The sequence below is a fragment of the Bos indicus genome, chromosome 5 (genome assembly GCF_029378745.1).
Source record: "Bos indicus isolate NIAB-ARS_2022 breed Sahiwal x Tharparkar chromosome 5, NIAB-ARS_B.indTharparkar_mat_pri_1.0, whole genome shotgun sequence".
Lineage (NCBI taxonomy): Eukaryota > Metazoa > Chordata > Mammalia > Artiodactyla > Bovidae > Bos > Bos indicus.
In genome coordinates, this window is record NC_091764.1 from 18,368,706 (window position 1) to 18,389,786 (window position 21,081).

Genomic DNA, 21,081 nt, shown 5'->3' on the forward strand with positions numbered 1-21,081 from the left:
CTAAGAAAGCCTAAAAAAAAAAAAAAACAAAGGCCTGGAAAGGAAGAGAAAACTGATCTGCTAGGAACTGAACCAACTGCCTATCAGAACAAAACAGTCACTGAAGGAATGCTACAAAATCCAGATATTCGACAACATAATACCTATACCAACAACATAATATCCAGCATATGGTCAAAAATTACTAGCCATCCAAAGGAAGATGTGACCCACAATCAGGAAGAAAAAAAAATCACTTAATAGAAACCATGCTGGGATGACCTACATATTGAAATTTGAAAACAAGAACTTTAGAGAAGCTATTGTAACTATATCCAAGAGCCAAAAAAGAAAATATTGTCATAATGAATATGCAGATGGAAAATCTCAGCAGAAAAATATAAAATATAAAAAGAACCAAATGAAAATTCTAGAACACAAAGTACAAATTTAGAAATGAAAAAAATGCAGTGGATTCAAACCCATAGAATGGATAGCACCAAGAGTGAACCCTATGTAAACTGTGGACTTTGGCTGATATGAGGTGTCCATGAAGATTCCTCCATTGTACAAATGTACCTCTCTAGAGGGGCATGTTGATAATGAGAGAGGCTATGCATGTGTGGCAGGGAGTATGTGAAAAATCTCTATTCCCCTCAATTTTGCTGCAAACCTCAAACTGCTCTAAAAATAAAGTCTTAATAAAAAAATTAATGGAAAAAGGAAAACTTACTGGAAGAAAAATTTAGCAGATGACAGAAAAGTCAGGGAACTTGAAAATAGGTTAAAATTATTCATCTTGAAGATTAAAGAGAGGTTGGAAAAAAATGAACAAAACATCCATGATCTGTGAGACTGATTTTATCAATAATATATGTGGATTATGTGTGTGATTGTATGTATGTGTGATTCTTAAACTTACATATCCAAGAAGCTTAAACCACTCCTAAGCGCATCTTATTTGAACTCCTAAAACAGAAGTAAATTTTGAAAGGCAGAGGGGGAAAATGACTCAGTACATATAAGGAAAAACATCATATAAATGCTGGCTGCCTTTTTGTCAGAAACAATAGAAGCAGGAAGACAATGGAGTGACATCTTTAAAGGACTCAAGGAAAAAAATTCTGTTAACCCAGAATTCCGTATCTAGTAAAAAGCACCTGCAATACTGAAGACAAAGTCATTTTTCTATTAAAAGAAAAAGAATTTGTTGGCAACAGATCTGCACTGCACGAAATGCTAAAGGAAGCTCTTCAGCCAGAAAGGAATTAACGCCAGACAGAAACTTGGATTTACAAGAGGAAATGAGGAGTAACAAGAAATAATAAATATGTGGGTAAATGTAAAAGAATTTTTTTCCTTCTCTTGAAAAGATGGTTTTAAGCAATAATTTTAAGACTGTATTGTGAGGTTTATAACCTGCATAAAGATATATGTCAACACAGCACAAAAGGGGTTATAGGCAAGTGGAACATCCTGTTGCAAGGTTCTTACATTGTTTCTGAAGTGCTGCAAGATTAAATAGAATGCTACAAGTTAAGATGTATATGGCAATTCCTAAAGCAACCACAAAATGATGTCAAGAGGTGCTGTTGAAAAGACAACAGAAGTAATTAAAATAGAGCACTAAAAGTCAATCAATCAATGAACACAAAAGAGGGCTGGAAAGGAGGAACAGGGGATCAGTAAGCATGTGGTGCCAATCACAAAATGGTAGACCCACATCTAACCACACCGATAACTGCATTAAATACAAAATGGGTGAAACAGCCTAATTAATGAAAATAAGGGACTAGATAAAATAGCAGGGCCCAACTGCATCCTATCAGAGAGATACTTTCAAAATAAAGACAAGAAGAAAAACAATATATATGAAAACAGTAAATATAAGAAAGGCTGGCTCTACCAATGTCAAACAAAATATGCTTCAAGACAAGAGCTCTAGCAGAGTTAATAAGGAATATTTCAGTAAGATGTAAATCAGGAAAGATATAACAATAATAAATATGTAAGTACTTAATAATAGAGCTGCTAAGTAGGTGAAGCAAAAATCATAGAACCAAAACAAGAAATAACCAAATCCACAATCAAAAGGAAAGATTTTTAATGCTCCCCTCTCAGTAAACAATTAAAAATTTGACCAAAAATGTAATAAGGACAGAAGATTTGAACTTTATCAACCACTTGTATCAAATTTCAGAATGCTACACCTGGAACTTTAATATTCACAAAATGTCTCAATAAATCTCACAAGACTACACTGTATGTTCTTTGACAATAATGGAGTTAATTTAGAAATCATTAATAAGATTAAAAGACGCTTACTCCTTGGAAGAAAAGCTATGACCAACCTAGATAGCATATTGAAAAGCAGAGACATTACTTTGCCAACAAAGGTCCGTCTAGTCAAGGCTATGGTTTTTCCAGTAGTCATGTATGGATGTGAGAGTTGGACTGTGAAGAGAGCTGAGCTCCACAGAATTGATGCTTTTGAACTGTGGTGTTGGAGAAGACTCTTGAGAGTCCCTTGGACTGCAAGGAGATGCAACCAGTCCATTCTAAAGGAGATCAGCCCTGGGTGTTCTTTGGAAGGAATGATGCTGAAGCTGGAAACTCCAGTACTTTGGCCACCTCATGCAAAGAGGTGACTCATTGGAAAAGACTCTGATGATGGGAGAGATTGGGGGCAGGAGGAAAAGGGGACGACAGAGGATGAGATGGCTGGATGGCATCACTGACTCAATGGACACGAGTTTGAGTGAACTCCAGGAGTTGGTGATGGACAGGGAGGCCTGGCATGCTGCGTATTCATGGGGTCGCAAAGAGTCGGACACAACTGAGCAACTGAACTGAACAGAACTGAATAAGATATCTAGAAAAATCACATATTTTTAGACAACAACCCACTTTTATATTCCCATGAACAAAAGAAGAAATTATAAGGAAAATTATTTTTAAAGAAATGATAATGGAAACACAATATATCAAAATATGTGGAATTCAGCTAAAGCTGCTTATAAGGACATTTATACCTTTAAGTGCTTATTTTAGAAAAGAAGAATGGTTTAGAGTCAATGATCTAATTTTTCTACCTTGAGAACTTAGAAAAAGTTGAACAAATTAAACCCAAGGCAGATGTAGGGAAATTATGAAAGGTTAGATTATAAATCAATGAAATACTAACAGAATTTTAAAAGTCAAAAACTGCTTCTTTGAAAAGATTAATAAAATTCTTAGTAAAAAAGACCTTAACATATATAGTGTCTTCAAATTTTTCAAATCCAATGGGTATTCAGAATTTTAGATTTTAGAACACTTCTGTCCTATAAATATTGTATATTATATAATATCCTCAATGAGGTATGAGTAGCACCCTATAGTCAAACACATTAATATTTCTTAGTGAAAGGCATCCTTAGTGAAAGGCATACCCAGTTTTAGAGGGTAAAGATTACAAATAGCCTCATCACAATTCAGGTCAGGTTTTGGTGGCAAAACATCCAAAACAGATAGATTTTAGAGGTTTTCCTTTTAATTTCTGATTTGCAGGATTGCTGTTGTGGATTTGTATTAAATTGATTACTCTTTTTTTTTTTTTTTTTACTTTTTATTCATGAGCTTTTTTTTTTTTTAATTTTATTTTATTTTTAAACTTTACATAATTGTATTAGTTTTGCCAAATATCAAAATGAATCCGCTTTTTACAGATAGGTCTTTGATGCTCTTGAACATATGAGAGTGTCCCATCACTAACTTTTAAGAGACGATCTTCTCAGCTAAGATCACAGGATGAATTTTTTCCTCCTACAGCATCCAAGAGACTAGAGGGTCAGAATATTTAGTAAATCCAATGACCCTTATAGTGACCTTTGCCTAGGTCGGTAAGTTTAGTCTGTCAGTTGTGGCCGACTCTTGCAACCCCATGGACTGTATAGCTCTCCAGGCTCCTCTGTCCATGGGATTACATTTGAAAGAAAAAAGGACATTAGACTTCCAGGAAACTGGATTCTTCTTCACGAACAAGGATAGAAATTTCAGAGAAAGAAGCATATTGTTCCCCAACATATGATTTTATAGTAAAATAAAAAAAAAATCAAATTTCCAAACATACAGTAGTAAATAGTGTTATACACAACAAAACAGAAGATATCCTTGGAATTTTACACAGCCAGCACCTCTATTTTCCATTTTAAAATTCCATTTTTTTGTCAGGCAAATTCCATGCAAAATATATTTCAAGTCAACAATGAAAAAAGCTTAAATCATCTAAAAGTAATTTCATGCCTTATTGAAAACTATCTTAGCAGAAAATGTATTACCCCAATTAAACATTATCTCCAGCTTTAGGGAAATCCAATTGTGCAAACCTAATTATTTAATTCTCAGGAAAATCATAACAGCAAGAATAGTAAGAGAACAGAATTAATAGTAATGATTGTAGAAATTTCCTTTAAAGCTCATGCAATACTCCTAACAGAAGCTAATTGGAGCCATGCATGCATTAAATCAGATATATGTACTTACTATTACTGCTACTGCTGTCATTCCTAAGGGAGCTGGCTGCAACAGGGGGTAACATAAATGGTTTTGTGACACTGACTCTGGAATCTAAATAGAAAGCAATAATGTGTCAGTGTTGCATGGCGATTTACATAAATTAAAGAGTCCTCAAAAGGTGAAGTGCAATATTAGAGTACTTTCCAGGCCTGCTTCCCAAATCTGGATCATTCAGATCCTATTTATTTTATACTTGGTCCTGCTTTTCTATTTTTATTAAGAAATTCACCAAAGTCACGTTACAGAACAAATGTAAATAATGCAAATGGTTGGCAATTGATCACTTTTTCAAAATAAGTAATGAAATTAAAATTTCATATCATAGGGATGGTAGCGGGGAGGAAGTCTCAGTACAGGGTAAGTGATGAAGATGAGAATTCATGACTCAGAATTAGACCCCTAAGGAAAAGATTTGAGAAGGGGACATTAAGAAGACTGGAAGTGAAGAAGAATATAATTGTATATTACTAGTAAATATCAGGTGAAAATGAGTGACTATCTCATATATCGTTTACTCATGTGCAATTCTGTACTTTGAAGATGGTTAAGTATTGTTTGGGCTTGAACACCAACAAATATATAACTGTTTTTTTTTTCATGCCACTGATATTTGCTTTTATATTAGACATACATACACACACATGTCTGTTTCTAGCTACATATATATTTGAGTCAGAGGTAGATTCTTACCTATACATAAAAGATTCAGTCTTGCTTTCTACATTTATATTAGGAATATATATCTTACCTTTTTCAGGACTTGATGTTGAGGAAATCACACATTCACTCATTTTAGAAGCCACTATCTCCAAGTCCTTGAAGGCATCGATGGATTTATTAAAAATTCCAAAAAATTTCTCAGGAGTAAACTGCCTGGGTTCTGGGCTCTTAGATGATTTTTTTACATTCTAGAAGAAGGAAAAAAAAAAAAAAAAACACAAGATTAGGTTTTTCAAATAGTCTGCAGATTTAACTAATGTCAAAGTAATAGACCACAAATATGTCCTTGACAGACTCAAGTGAAACCGACACTTTTAGACAACAGTTTTTTGTTTGTTTTTAAGTAACATTGTTAATATTTTAGGAACATATCTATTGAGTTAGATTTGAATTAGATTTTTACAGTCTTTTTTTGCCTCTCCACAGGGCATGCAGAATCTAGTTTCCCAACCAGGGATGAAACCTACACACCCTGCAGTGGAAGCCCAGAGTCTTAAACCACTGGAGCACCAGGGAAGTCTCTAGACAACTGTTTTAAAACTCGTAATTCAAACTGGCACTATAGGACAAATGACTCTATGCAGTTCAGTCTGGGGCTCAATTCCGGATAAAAGGAAGAGGGTGGTGGCGAGGGCGAATAAGGTGAAAGCAACATCAAAACAATGAAATAATCCTAACAACAAACTATAGACTGTTCTCTTTAAAGATGTTCATTAAAATCATTACTTCTCATTAAAAATATACACAACACATGCTCCAAATATGCACTAATTAAAAAGTCTAATGATGATAAATACTGGCAAGGATCTGGAGCAGAGGGGGTCTCTTATATACCAGTGGAATGACATAAATTGGCCCTTTGATATTAGTAAGGTTGGACACGCTGCCATCCTGTGACCCAGAAATTCCACTCCTAGGTAACTACTTTAAGGAAACTCTTGCAAGATGTACCAGGAGGCATATTAAGCAAGTTCTTGCCAGCAGTGTTTATAAATTCTTACACCAATCAACAGGAGAGTGGTTTAATAAATTAGTGGTATATTGAATCAATGAAATGTTTATGAACAGTAAAAAAAAAAAAAAAATCAACTACGGCTGTAATAATCAATGTGGATATCTTATAAACAATGTGGAGTGAAAGAAGCAAGTCTCAAAAGCATAAAAAGAATATGATTTTCTATAAAATCCCCAAACAAGTCAAAGCTATATTTTAGGAATTCATAAATATATGAAAAGTGAAAGTTTCTCAGTCTGTCTTTGTGACCCCATGGACTATACAGTCCATGGACTTCTCCAGGACAGAATACTGGAGTGGGTAGCCTTTCCCTTCTCCAGGGGATCTTCTCAAACATGGTTATCTACAAATAAAAGCAGGTAATAATAATTAGAGTTAACACCTATGTACCACTTACTATGTACTACTCTAAGTGTTTTATATATATGTTAACCTCTGGAACAACTGAGAGATACCACCTGGTATGAATCTCTTGGGTTCTAGCCAAAGTGCCATGGTTAGTAAATGTACACCTTTTGGTATCTGGAATGCTCTTCTAGATAAACTGCCATTTATTGACCAATTAATTCATCTTTCAGGACCTAGGGCATATCTTATTTCCTTCATGACACCTTGTCTGGTATACTCTACTTTCTGTGACCTCTCCTTATCATTGCCATTAGTACATCATTCATACTGATATGATAAAAAGGGATGCTAACTCTAAGATGTCATTGAATATACGATACATTCTGATTGGGAAATTAGAAAGTAAAACAGTAGAAAAGATGAATTATGCTGCTGCTGCTAAGTCACTTCAGTCATGTCCGACTCTGTGCGACCCCATGGACGGCAGCCCACCAGGCTCCCCTGTCCCTGGGATTCTCCAGGCAAGAACACTGGAGTGGGATGCCGTTTCCTTCTCCAATGCAGGAAAGTGAAAAGTGAAAGTGAAGTCGCTCAGTCGTGATTAGGTTACTGGCGTTATGAGAATTTCAAGATTGGAGAGCACAAATGGGATGGAGGTTGGGTCTTAGAGAGTGACTAGAATTTGAATGGAGACAGAGTATTTGACTGTTACTATGGTGGCTCCGATGGTATAGCGTCTGCCTGCAATGCGGGAGACCCAGGTTCGATTACTGGGTCGGGAAGATCCCTGAAGAAGGAAATGGCAATCCACTCCAGCACTCTTGCCTGGAAAATTCCATGGACGGAGGAGCCTGATAGGCTACAGTCCATGGGGTCGCAAAGAGTCGGACACGACTAAGCGACTTCACTTTCACTTTCATACTGCATCATGGTTAAAGCCTTAGGTTTGAACTTCAAGAAGGCCTGTAGGCTAAACCTTGTCTTGTGAACTCTATGTCAAAACAGGTGTCCCAAGAGGTCATTTATTATATAGACACAGTGTTATAAAATTTTTAAAAAACTGTTAACATTTTACTTTGCCAAATTTGAATGATAAAAATTCATTCATAATGATGAATAAAAACTCATCATTAATCATGTAATATCGACTCCTCTTATTGTCCCCATTTTATGTGGAAAGGAGGTGAGCAAAACTATTTTTGAACAAAGCCAGGATTTGACCTCCAGCATCTCATCCTTAATCTCTAGTGGGTACATTGCTTCTTTAATATGCTTCGAATCCAAAGCATTGCTATACCCATACTCTGAAGTGACAACTAATCATCAAATGACCCAAAGACATTAAAATGCTCTTCTCTGTTGTGATATTATTACTATAGATAAGAGGTCAAGTGTTCATTATAGGCAATTTTCCATTTAAAGGTAAATGAACATTGGTAACCTCATAGGAAGGCTATGAGAACTTTATCCATGAGATACAGTCAGGGTTGTTTTTATAAGTGTATTGTGAATACATTTATTTTTATATTAAGTAACAACATTTAATTGTCTTAATATACATTTCAGTTGTGATATAACTACAAACATTTATTTTTTTGTGCTCATCTTCAAAACTTTTTTTAATTACAAATTTATACGTTAAAAATCTCACAAACACGTCCCCAACCCTGCCACCACTTATCAGCCATAGGTTACAGAGATGAGTAATAAAAAGCAGTCCCAGTACAAAGTTACCTCAGATGAGTGTTCTTCCATGCACTCCACAAGGTCATCAACTATTTTCACAAGTTTGTCTATGATACAATAATTACTCAAGCCTTCAGAAATATTCGAAAACTTGTCCAGAAGATCAGTCAAGCTGACTGACAGTTGTTCCACCATCTCGCTTATCCAACAATGACTAGGCTGTAAGAAATTAAAAGAAGACAAAGCACCTGTTTTAAGTACAGTCACTGATTACCGGACAAAAGATTTCCTTATATCAGAACAGGTTTGTTCTTAGGTTTTTCTTAAGTCATATCTAACAGCTGTTTCAAAATTTCCAAATGCATAAAGATCAGAAGAAATTGTTGATGGTAAAGATTTTGCCCTTCCATGGAGATAAAATTAAGACAGAGCCCTTGACAAGGTTCAGATACTGCAAAATTTAATTCTATGGAAGCATATTTATTTCTTACTTACTGTATTCTGAAATGAATTTAACCCAGAGAAATTTTTTTAGAAAGTTATAGTGGGAAAGGTTCCTATGTTCTTCAAGGAACTTCCAGTCTTTTGGGGAACTAGAATATGAATCAGTGGATCAATAATGGCTTATTTTTCTCAGGATCTTGATAGATTTCAAAACTTCTTCATAGCTGAGTTTCTGTGGGTGTTAAAAAAAAAAAATAGCCCTGGTCTGGGAGAGAAGCACTTTTGCTTTAGTGGCAGGACCAGCTACATAATTTGTGGGGCTAATAGCAAAATGGAAATGTATTTACTGCTCAAAACGTGTTCAAAAAATGATGAAGAGTTTCACGATGGTGACAGCAAGCATGAAACCAAGTGTGGAGCCCCACTCATGAAGCCAGCCCTGTCCACTGGTTGGAAGCTCAAGCCTTGGAATCAAGCAAAACTGGGTTCAATTCTGGCTGAGAGAATCCCGACAAGCTACATAAATTTTCTGAACCTCATTTTGCCCCTCTACAGAAAGGGAAAATGGAAGTAAGGTAGTTTTGAGGAGATGAGGTACATAATTTGAATTTAAGTTTCATGAGGGTAGGATTTTTTCTAAAATTGTGTTCCCTGTGGTGTTCCTAAGACCTAGAATAGTGTCTGGCATATGGGTGTTGCTCAGAAACTAATTGCTTAACTGATATAGAAGTGAAAAAAAAAAAAAAAAGTGAGAGAAAATACTACATAACAAGGGTCCCAACATTTTCTGGAAAGGGCTAGATGGCAAATATTTTCAAGCTTTGTATGCCAAAAGGCAAAAATCAAGAATATTGTGTAGGTCCAGTTATATAAGAGAAAATGAATTTCTACCCATTCTTATTACCATTTAAAAAGTAATGATTATAATTGGATACAATTTCTTTTGCATAATTATTTAGCTTCTTTTGTAACACAGGTTTAGCAATAAGAAGTATGGAATTCTTTATTTTGGGTCAACATTTTTGTTCACTTAGGGTTAAAAGCATTCTCTATTATCAAGTAGACTGTAAATGTTCATCTGTAAAAAGACAAACTCAGCTGGCTGTCCATGTAATATCAGCAGCATACGGGATCTGGTCTGTAGAGTGTAGTTTGCCAACCCCTCTTATACATTTGCAGATAAATAATGGTTTAGATTATTAGGGAAAACTTCTTAGTATATTAGAATGAATTATAACATTTTTAAAAATGAATGTGACACCACTTAAAATAATTGGAAATTTACATACATTGTATATTACAATATTCTTTTTTCTCTTATAAAAAACTTTGAAGTCTAGGTTCTGATTTATATTTTTAACTGTTAAAATGTTATAATGAAAAAAATAAGATAGAAAAGGTAAAATGGTCTTGGCTTATTAAGATCTCACATAATTTTAAATTATTTCTATTGTAATAAAAACACATAATCAGAGAGGGTAACCGATGTCATGTAAAATGAACAAAACCCACTATACTTTATTTTTCTACTTACCAGCAAAATATCTCTGTGGGTGAAAGTCATGTAATTCGTGTTTTCTAAATTATACAAGAGAGCCATTTTATATTTATTTCATAGAACAATTTTAATTAATATGACCCAGCCAAAGGGGAAACTGGTTTCTCTACAGATAGGTACGTTGCAATTTCTGGAAGCATTAAATGCCATTCAAAACTTTTAGGGAGTGTTGGCTCTGACTTCAGATAAGTAGAATAAACAAACTCCTAGTGGGAATTAGTTCAATTTGGCCATTTCATTTGACTCACCAACCAAGTTCTCAAAGACTGTTTCCAAAATACGCTGAGAATGAACTCCTTGTTTTATAAAATCAGTGCTTATCTTAAGCACATGCAAGTTCATATTTGCATCATTAACAAGTCTCTTTACAAGCTGTCAGTCTTTCTTTGGAGGCTGATTGCTCTCCCAAGTTTCCCTCCACTTAGACAGCAATAATTCCCTTTAGATAGTCATCCCTATCAGCAAGGGGCAGATTTCCTAGGAATGGGAAACAGTACATTCTGTAAATACTACTTTAGTAGTATTTATATGGTAAAACAGCCTTCACCAATTAGTTCATCCCACTGAAATTGTGCAAATTTTTCCATGGCAAGTACAGCTCATGTATTAATCTTTTCAAACTCTGTCCTTGCTCCACTTTATGAACAAGCTCACCTGTCCTTCTCTCTGATGCTCTGACGTGTAGGAACCAAAATCAAATTCCCCTATTCTGAATTAAGGTACTGTGGTCTTTGCCTTAAATGAACAGGTTGTTTTTTCTTTTTGTTTGTTGCTTTTTTGTGGTTAAAGCAGAAAGGAGCTTGTTTATATGTTTCTTAGTTTTAAACTGGGAACTCTGGGGTGCTTATGTCACTTCTGTTTATCTCTATCTTCAACTGAACTCTATGTTTACATTCCTCATTCAAGTTCTTATTTAGCTATGACTACTCGCCCCATGGCCACCCACCCTTGTTTTCACATACCTAATCAACAGTCCAAGCAATCAATTTTTCCCAGAAACATTTTTCAACCCTAAACCTGTAATTTCTTACTGTTAAATCATGGAAATCCCATAATCGAATCCTAGCCCAATATCTGCCCCTTTAAAGTTATGAAAAATTCATTGATATTTGACATAAACATCGAGACTACACTGCTGAAAAATATATTTCTAAACACCTTTAACTGTATTTCATTCATTATACATTCTGCATAATTTTCTTGGAAAGACTATATAATCAATTCAAAGTTATTTCTTTTCACTAATCTGTTTAAACAGCTATATTTTAGCTTTTAAAGTTTATTGCATTTAGGAAAGATAAAACTGAGGTAAACAATATTAACTATCAGCCAGTTTTAACTTGTCTGCCTACAAGAAAGGAAACCAGCCTTGACTAGAACATCAAGCAGATTCGCATTTTCTTTTTAATTAAATCTAGTCAATGATTTGTAGACAGCAAAACACAGTGACCTAAATATTTCATTTGTGAGATGATATGAAGTCTGTTTTTCAACTCTTACAAGATTATTATGATTAGGAAATAGATAATTAAAAGTGTGCAATTCACAAATTTAAATTTTTCCTTTACCTTAATAAACAGGCATTACTGTCACTCATCTTTCAGAGACCATTTTAAACAAATAGTTTTATATTGCACAGCTATTAACTCACAATAGATATTAGAAGAATGTAAGATATAAATAACATTCTCTATTTCACTAGAAGAATGTGAAAGATCAGTAAAGTTGATAGAGTCAGACAGGACATCAAAGAGTTGATGTAAAGAGTATGTTTCAAATTCCTGAAGTACATATAACGTAATGTTTTATTCACCTATATACACACCAAAAGAAATATACTTTTTTGCTTTGAAAGGGAAAATTTGTCTGGATTTTCCTTAACTTCATACTCTTAATTTCTTACCTTCTTTTTTGGTAGCCTCTGTCTTACATTTTCTGGATCAATTATAACAGCTCTACTTAGGATTATTGGAGCAACATATGCTTTCTATTCATGTTTGTGTGTGTATATATAAATGATATATAACATGTATCATTCTAGAATGCTAACTGAATCGATGACATTAAATCAATGTCCTTGACCTGCTCGCATGCCACCACCACAGAAGATCTGGGTAAAAACTATGAACTTCCTAAGGATTTTAAAGTACCATAAGCACCAAATTAATAAGATTAAAAAAAGAAAAACTATGATTGAAAGCATTCTAAACATAATTAAGAATATGACCACTTCCAAAAACCAACAATGAAAACTCACACATTCACACAAATATAAAATAGATACGTGAATTTCACAGGATGTGTGATATAATATCTCTGCAGACCCAGAACTGGTAAATTTGAGACCGTGACTGAAATAAAAACATCTGAGAGACTTGCTAAATCTGGCCTGCCTTCTTCTCTCCATCCTCTGCTTCATTTAAGAAACTTCTGGTTTATTAGCTGAAAACATTTGACACAGGATTCTGCATCAGTCTTAGATGAAGAGTCTCCAAGAGCAGTCCAGAAGCCTTTTGGAACTAGAATCTGAAAGTGGACAAAACACACACTAACGTTTCTTCACGGAGGTACTTGGCACTACTTTTCCGTTTAGTAACTGTTCTTTGGGAGATATGTGTCTGCTTCGTCAGGAAGCCTCACGGAGGTATGTGCACTGTGAGGGAATTCTCCACAAAGGAGCTGGGGTACAACACCCATTAGAGATTCTGAGGGAGCAAAGCCCTGGCTCATAAACTATGAGGCTTCTGAGGAATATTCACAATAAGCCTTCCACCCCATCTTCTAATCCAACTAATCTACTTACCAGCATTACCGCCCAGTTTGATTGTTTCTGTTTTGTTTTCTTTAATGTGTGTCAACCTTCAATCTTGCCAGAATTAGAAGTATGAATGCCCACAGGCACAAAGCACCCCTTTCTTTCCTCTTGTGCTTCCAGCATTTACCTCCTGGCTGGTCAGTCAAAAAGAATCTGGCACTATGCCAACAGAATCACAATGCTTTAGATCTGGAAGAGATGCTAAAGGCCATCTGGTCCCGTCCCACCAATGTCATAAATGGGAAAATCAAGGAAGGTCTCAAGCAGTGAAGTGGTTCACCAAGGTTACACAACAAATTTAAAACAAATATTAGAAACCGAGACTCCCAAGCCCTTGCCTAGTTCTTTCATCAGTAAATACAGTCAAAACACATACAGCTGTAGCACTTTCTTCTGCTGGGTTCTCCATGACTCGTGTGGTCCAACTTCTGGACGAGACACACTGGTCCTTAAACTCGATTAAGAGATTACTTAGGAATTAGAAATGGCTCTGTCTCATTTCAATGAATCCAGAACTACATTATAGGAACCAGATTTCTTCCAGTAACTGTTGCAAATGCTAATTGCTTTCAGCAGGCTTCCCTGGTGGCTCAGCCAGTAAAGAATCCACCTGCAATGCAGAAGACCAAGGTTGGATCCTTGGGTCAGGAAGATCCCCTGGAGAAAGGAATAGCAACCCACTTTAGTATTCTTGCCTGGGAAATCCCATGGGCAAAGGAGCCTGGGTGGGCTACAGTCCATGGGATCACAAGAGTTGGACACAACTTAGCGACTAAACCATCACCATCAATTGACTTTAATGGACTCTCCTTACTCCTTCTGGTTTTTACTCTTAGGACCAGAAAGCAGACACTCCTTGCCAATCTCGAACATTTCATGGGCAGGCAACTTTAAAACATTCCTACAAAAACACGTCGTAAAATATTGTGTGCTCAAGTTACTGCTGTAGAGTCTCCAAAATCTTAACTCCTTTTTTGAGCTGGGTTTTGTCATGATTTATTTTAGTCCTCTCTCTAAACAATTAATTTGGGTCTTCAGTGTTCACTGCAGACATCTAACTGCATTTTCTCGCTTTAATTAAAGCGAGTAGAAACCTCAATCTGATTAAGATGGTAATCAGTCCAAACACTATAAATACATGTTGTTTCCCCAGGCGGGCCTATAAATGGCCTCTGAGCCAGATACAAAATAGCACCAGGAAGAAAGGTCAACATGGGAGATGAGGGCGGCCCTGATGAACTAGAGGCTGTCTAGTCCTAACTCTGTTAACACACGTTGTGATTTTAGGCAAGTCTCTAAAATATCTCTGTCTAATCTGTGTGAGCCAATAGAGGGACCATTTGCCACCTTCAGCTACTCATCACTCAAAATGTGGCCAGTATGACTGAGGAACTAAAATATTAATGTTGCTTAACTAATTCAACATGTTGAAAGTTAGAAAATTATTATGTGATTTGGTGACTGGAACACTTTTAAGAATCTTTGGAAAAGCTTAGGTATGTGAATCTGTGTTTTCAATTGTCAATTTTATAAAAATCTAAATGAGTAAATATTTCTGATGAAAATTTAGTGTTTGAACTGGAGTGTACTGTAGATATGAAATACACAGTAGATTCTGAATAAATATTAAAAATTAAAATATGTTGATAATTTTATATGGTTTACAAGGTACAGTGATCACATTTTGAATATATTAGACTAATAAACTTTATTATAATTTTCATGTTCTTTTTATTTTAATGCAGCTACTGGACAATTTAACATTATATATGTGGCTTCTGGGCTTCCCAGATAGCTCTGTGGTAAAGAATCTGCCTGCCAAGATCTCAGCCGACACAGGTTTGATCCTTGGGTCAGGAAGATCCCTTAGAGGAGGAAATGGCAATCCACTCCAGTATTCATGTTTGGAAAATTCCATGGACAAAGGAGCCTGGTGGGCTACAGTCCATGGGGTCGCACGAGTCAGACACGACTAAGCAACTTAACAACATGTGGCTTCTATGCTATTTTTTCAGGTAGTAATGGTCTAGATGTTCTGAAAGTATCTTAATGTAACCACTTACTTATTAAGATGGGCCCTGTAGTTTGAGTATACAAAAGAGCCACCTAAAAAATAGTGTTTAATGTTAACGTTTTATTCATTTAGCTAACATTTTATACTTATTCCTTTGAAAGAAATATTATATGAGAGCTAGAAGTAGACAAGTACAGTGTCTACCAGACTGACTTCCATTTCTATAGGAAGCATTTCAAATCATAGGGGTGGATCCTCAGGATCCACAATTACAAACAGTGGCCTTGCCCAGTAGCCACAGCTGACTGGACAATAACGGCATCCTGAGACAAATGGGTCCATCGGAAAGTCCCTCCCCCAAAAAGGTAGTAGTGATAAGAACTGGTAACTAGTCTCTGAGCAGGGTCAAACTGTACTATGTGAGTGTGGGAGCTCTGGGGCAGCTATTAAGCCATCAGGTGACTGAAAACACACACACAAAAATTCTGCACAGGTGAAACAGAATGAGGCAGAGAGGCAGAGAAGGGGAAAGGAAAACCTGAATCCCGTCATGAGGCCTGGCTGCATCCCTCCCCTTGACTTGAAATGCTATTCTTCAGTATCCTTATAGTAATGGGACTTTTTTTTTTTTTTTTTTTGGTGAAGCTTGATTTCATTACTGTTAGCAAGAACCAAAGGAATCTAAACAAATAAGGGAGGCTCCCTCAAGATTTGTAAATCAGACATTTTTTGGGCCAGCAGTTAAATGTTTACTGGTAAGTAGCTTTTGAGTAGCTAGTACCTGCTCAAATGGTAAGGAAATACAACAGGGTAAAAGGGTTGATCCCTAATCTTTAGATAAATATAGTAAAAAGAGAAAATATAACATAAAAATAATTGTGAGGACATAGAACAATTATTGCATGTACACTATATCTTGGGTTTTTCACATCTTAATCACTTCTCATAACAATACTATGAGACAGATCCATAACACATACAAGTTTAAATAGCTGTGTAAGCAATATATGATTAACTACCCCAAATGATGGACTTCCCTGGTGGCTCAGACAGTAAAGCGTCTGCCTGCAATGTGGGAGACCTGGGTTCAATCCCTGGGTCAGGAAGATCTCCTGGAGAAGGAAATGGCAACCCACTCCAGTATTCTTGCCTGGAAAATCCCATGGATGGAGGAGCCTGGTAGGCTACAGTTCATGGGGTCACAAAGAGTCAGACACGACTGAGCGACATCACTCACTCACTCACCCCAAATGATTAGTTTCGAGACAAATTCTATAGAAATTCAGAGATAATAAAGTAACAGATAAGGCCCACAGAATAGATACCACATCAGTATTGCTCATCACCCTGTCCCACACAAGCACCCAGCAGAAGCATAGATTAGGGGTGGTGTCAGTTTTTACTGGCCACTGATGCAGGGAAGAGAGCGTGCTCTGGGACAGTAGGAAATGGTCTTATGAGAAATAGGGATCTTAAGCTGACCTTGGAGGAGATGACCACTAAGATGCACTCAGTCCCAGGATACTGCATAATTCTGTGGATAGAATTTGGATGAGTGGGTGGGAGAGGAAAGAATATTCCTAGCAAAGAGAAGCTAAACCATGCAGTCTTGGAATTGAGAATAGAAAAGAATGGCAACCCACTCCAGTATTCTTACCTGGAGAATTCCATGGACAGAGGAGCCTGGCGGGCTAATAGGGTTACCAACAGTCGGACAAGACGGAGTGACTAACACTTTCACTTCAAGGTGATTCTAGGAGGGTGGGACTCACCTGACTGGGAGACGAGTTTGTGTTGCAAAATAATGGGCATTAAGATGAGGTGATTGGTGTGGGGCAAGAAGGTTATTATGGAAGCTTATGAACATCAGACTCAGGAATCTGGCTTTCAGCCTTCAATCACTGAGAACAATGAGAAAGTTCTTGATTAAGGAAATGACTCAGTTAAAAGTAGCAGCATAACAGAAGGCTCATGGAAATCATGATTCGTGAAAATAGCATGATATTACTCTTAGACCTAAACCTTTTTACGAAATGTGTACATATCTAAAAGAAGATGAGTAAAACACTGAGGTGCAAAAACTGTGTGATGAGTTACAGTCATTCACCGCATCATCATAATCTATGGATTCTATTCAGTTGGTACCTCAGGGAAATTACAAGTGATTACACGTGAGAGAACTTCCCTCCTTCCTTCCATCTTCACTTTCAGCACATAAGTGCCTATCATACATTGAGTACAAAAGCAGCAGGGCAAATGCTAACAGAGTTTTGCCAAGAGGACACACTGGTCATAGCAAACATCCTCTTCCAATAATACAAGAGATGACTCTACACGTGGACATCACCAGATGATCGATGGATTATGTTCTTTGCAGCTGAAGGTGGAGCAGCTCCTTACAGTCAGCAAAAATAAGGCCTAGAGCTGACTACGGATCAGATCACGAGCTCCTTATTGTAAAATATAGACTTAAATTGAAGAAAGTAGGGAAAACCACTAGGTCATTCAGAAATGATCTAAACCAATCCCTTATCATTTACAGAGGAAGTGACAGATTCATAGGATTAGATCTGATAGACAGAGTGCCTGAAGAACTATGGATGGAGGTTCCTAACAAGGTACAGGAGATGGTGACCAAAACCATCCCCAAGAAAAAGAAATGCAAGAAGGCAAAATGACCGTCTAAGGAAGCCTTACAAATAGCTGAGAAAAGAAGTGAAAGGCAAAGGAGAAAGGGAAAGACATGCCCAACTGAATGCAGAGTTCCAGAGAATAGTGAGGAGACACAAGAAAGCCTTCTTATGTTGAACAACACAAAGAAATAGAGGAAAACAACAGAACGGGAAAAACTAGAAATCTCTTCAAGAAAGTTGGAGATATCAAGGGAATATTTCATGCAAAAATGGGCAAAATAAAGGACAGAAATTTTAAGGACCTAAAAGAAGCAGAGAGATTAAGAAGAGGTGACAAGAATACACAGAAGAATTGTACAAAAAAGATCTTAATGAACCAGATAACTATGATGGTGTGGTCACTCACCTAGAGCCAGACATCCTGGAGTGCAAAGTCAAGTGGGCCTTACGAAGCATTACTATGAACAAAGCTAGTGGAGGTGATGGAATTGTAGCTGAGCTATTTCAAATCCTAAAAGATGATGCTGCAAATTTGGAAAATTCAGCAGTGGCCACAGGGCTGAAAAAGGTCAATTTTCATTCTAATACCAAAGGAGGGCAATGCCAAAGAATGTTCAAACTACGATACAATTGTGCTCATTTCATATGCTAGCAAGATTATGCTTAAAATCCTTCAAGCTAAGCTTCAGCAGTATATGAACTAAGAACTTCCAGGTGTACAATCTGGATTTAGAAAAGGTACAGGGGCCAGATACTAAATTGCCAACATCTGCTTGGAACATAGAAAAAGCAAGGGAATTCCAAAAAAACATCTGATTCATTGACTGCGCTAAAGCCTTTGACTCTGTGGATCACAAAAAAAATGCGGAAAATTCTTCAAGAGATGGGAATACCAGACCACCTTACCTGTCTCCTGAGAAACCTGAATGCAGGTCAAGAAGCAAGAGTTAGAACCAGACATGGAACAACAGACTGGTTCAAAATTGGGAAAGAAGTATGTCAACACTGTGTAATGTCACCCTGCTTATTTAACTTATATGCAGATGTGAAATGCAGGCCAGGATGACTCAAAAGCTGGAATCCAGATTGCCGGGAGAAATATCAACAACCTCAGATATGCAGTCTAATGGTGGAAAGCTAAGAGGAACTAAAGAGCCTCTGATGAAGGTGAAAGAGGAGAGTGAAAATACTGACTTAAAACTCAACATTCAAAAAACTAAGATCATGGTATCTGGTTCCATCAGTTCAGTTCAGTTCAGTTCAGTCGCTCAGTCGTGTCTGACTCTTTGCGACCCCATGAATCGCAGCATGCCAGGCCTCTCTATCCATCACCAACTCCCGGAGTTCACTCAGACTCACGTCCATCGAGTCAGTGATGCCATCCAGCCATCTCATTCTCTGTCATCCCCTTCTCCTCCTGCCCCCAATGCCTCCCAGCATCAGGGTCTTTTCCAATAAGTCAACTCTTCGCATCAGATAGCCAAAGTATTGGAGTTTCAGCTTTAGCATCAGTCCTTCCAATGAACACCCAGGAACTGATCTCCTTGCAGTCCAAGGGACTCTCAAGAGTCTTCTCCAACACCACAGTTTTTTCAAAAGCATCAATTCTTCAGTGCTCAGCTTTCTTCACAGTCCAATTCTCACATCCATACATGACCACTGGAAAAACCATACCCTTGACTAGACGGACCTTTGTTGGCAAAGTAATGTCTCTGCTTTTCAATATGCTATCTAGTTTGGTCATAACTTTCCTTCCAAGGAGTAAGCGTCTTTTAATTTCAAGGCTGCAGTCACCATCTGCAGAGATTTTGGAGCCCCCCAAAAAGAAAGTCTGACACTGTTTCCACTGTTTCCCCATCTATTTGCCATGAAGTGATGGGACCAGATGCCATGATCTTCATTTTCTGAATGTTGAGCTTTAAGCCAACTTTTTCACTCTCCTCTTTCACTTTCATCAAGAGGCTTTTTAGTTCCTCTTCATTTTCTGCCATAAGGGTGGTGGCATCTGCATATCTGAGGTTATTGACATTTCTCCTGGCAATCTTGATTCCAGCTTGTGCTTCTTCCAGCCCAGCATTTCTCATGATGTACTCTGCATATGAGTTAAATAAGCAGGGGGACAATATACAGCTTTAACATACTCCTTTTCCTATTTGGAACCAGTCTGTTGTTCCATGTCCAGTTCTAACTGTTGCTTCCTGACCTGCATACAGGTTTCTCAAGAGGTAGGTCAGGTGGTCTGGTATTCCCATCTCTTTCAGAATTTTCCACAGTTTATTGTGATCCACACAGTCAAAGGCTTTGGCATAGTCAATAAAGCAGAAATAGATATTTTTCTGGAACTCTATTGCTTTTTCCATGATCCAGTGGATGTTGGCAATTTGATCTCTGGTTCCTCTGCCTTTTCTAAAACCAGCTTGAACATCTGAAGTTCATGGTTCACATATTGCTGAAGCCTGGCTTGAAGAATTTTGACCATTACTTTACTAGCATGTGAGATGAGTGCAATTGTGCAGTAGTTTGAGCATTCTTTGGCATTGCCTTTCTTTGGGATTGGAATGAAAACTGACCTTTTCCAGTCCTGTGGCCACTGCTGAGTTTTCCAAATGTGCTAGCATATTGAGTGCAGCACTTTCACAGCATCATCTTCCAGGATTTGAAATAGCTCAACTGGAATGCCATCACCTCCACTAGCTTTGTTCCTAGTGATGCTTTCTAAGGCCCACTTGACTTCACATTCCAGGATGTCTGGCTCTAGGTCAGTGATCACACCATCATGATTATCTGGGTCATGAAGCTCTTTTTTGTGCAGTTCTTCTGTGTATTCTTGCCACCTCTTCTTAATATCTTCTGCTTCTGTGAGGTCCATACCATTTCTGTCCTTTATTGAGCCCATCTTTGCATGAAATGTTCCCTTGGTATCTCTAATTTTCTGGTCCCATCACTTCATGGCAAATAGATGGGGAAAAAGTGGAAACAGTGGCAGATTTTGTTTTCTTGGGTGCCCAAATCACTGCAGATGGTGACTGCAGCCACAAAATTAAAAGGCGCTTGCTCCTTGGAAGAAAAGTTATGACAAACCTAGACTGCATATGAAAAAGCAGAGATATCACTTTGCAAACAAAGTTCTGTAGAGTCAAAGCTATGGTTTTTCCAGTGGTCATGTAAGGATGTGAGAGTTGAACCATAAACAAGGCTGAGCACTGAAGAATTGATGCTTTCAAACTGTGGTACTGGAGAAGATTCTTGAGAGTCCCATGGGTAGCAAGGAGATCAAACCAGTCAACGCTAAAGGAAATCAACCCTGAATAT

The 21,081-nt window shown here is 37.2% G+C and overlaps 1 protein-coding gene across 3 annotated transcripts in view; it reads right to left on the reverse strand.

Annotated features, from left to right (window-relative positions):
• The window catches only part of KITLG (KIT ligand), a 105,793-nt gene that overhangs the window by 20,983 nt on the left and 63,729 nt on the right, over window positions 1–21,081 (reverse strand). For 2 of the 3 annotated variants that reach the window (XM_070788925.1, XM_070788923.1), the window contains 3 exons: window positions 8,354–8,524; window positions 5,285–5,444; window positions 4,504–4,587 (listed from right to left, as the gene is read on the reverse strand). In XM_070788925.1, coding sequence (XP_070645026.1) covers window positions 4,504–4,587; window positions 5,285–5,444; window positions 8,354–8,524 — 415 coding nt within the window. The remainder of the gene's footprint in view (window positions 1–4,503; window positions 4,588–5,284; window positions 5,445–8,353; window positions 8,525–21,081) is intronic. The other variant, XM_070788924.1, reaches the window with a different exon arrangement.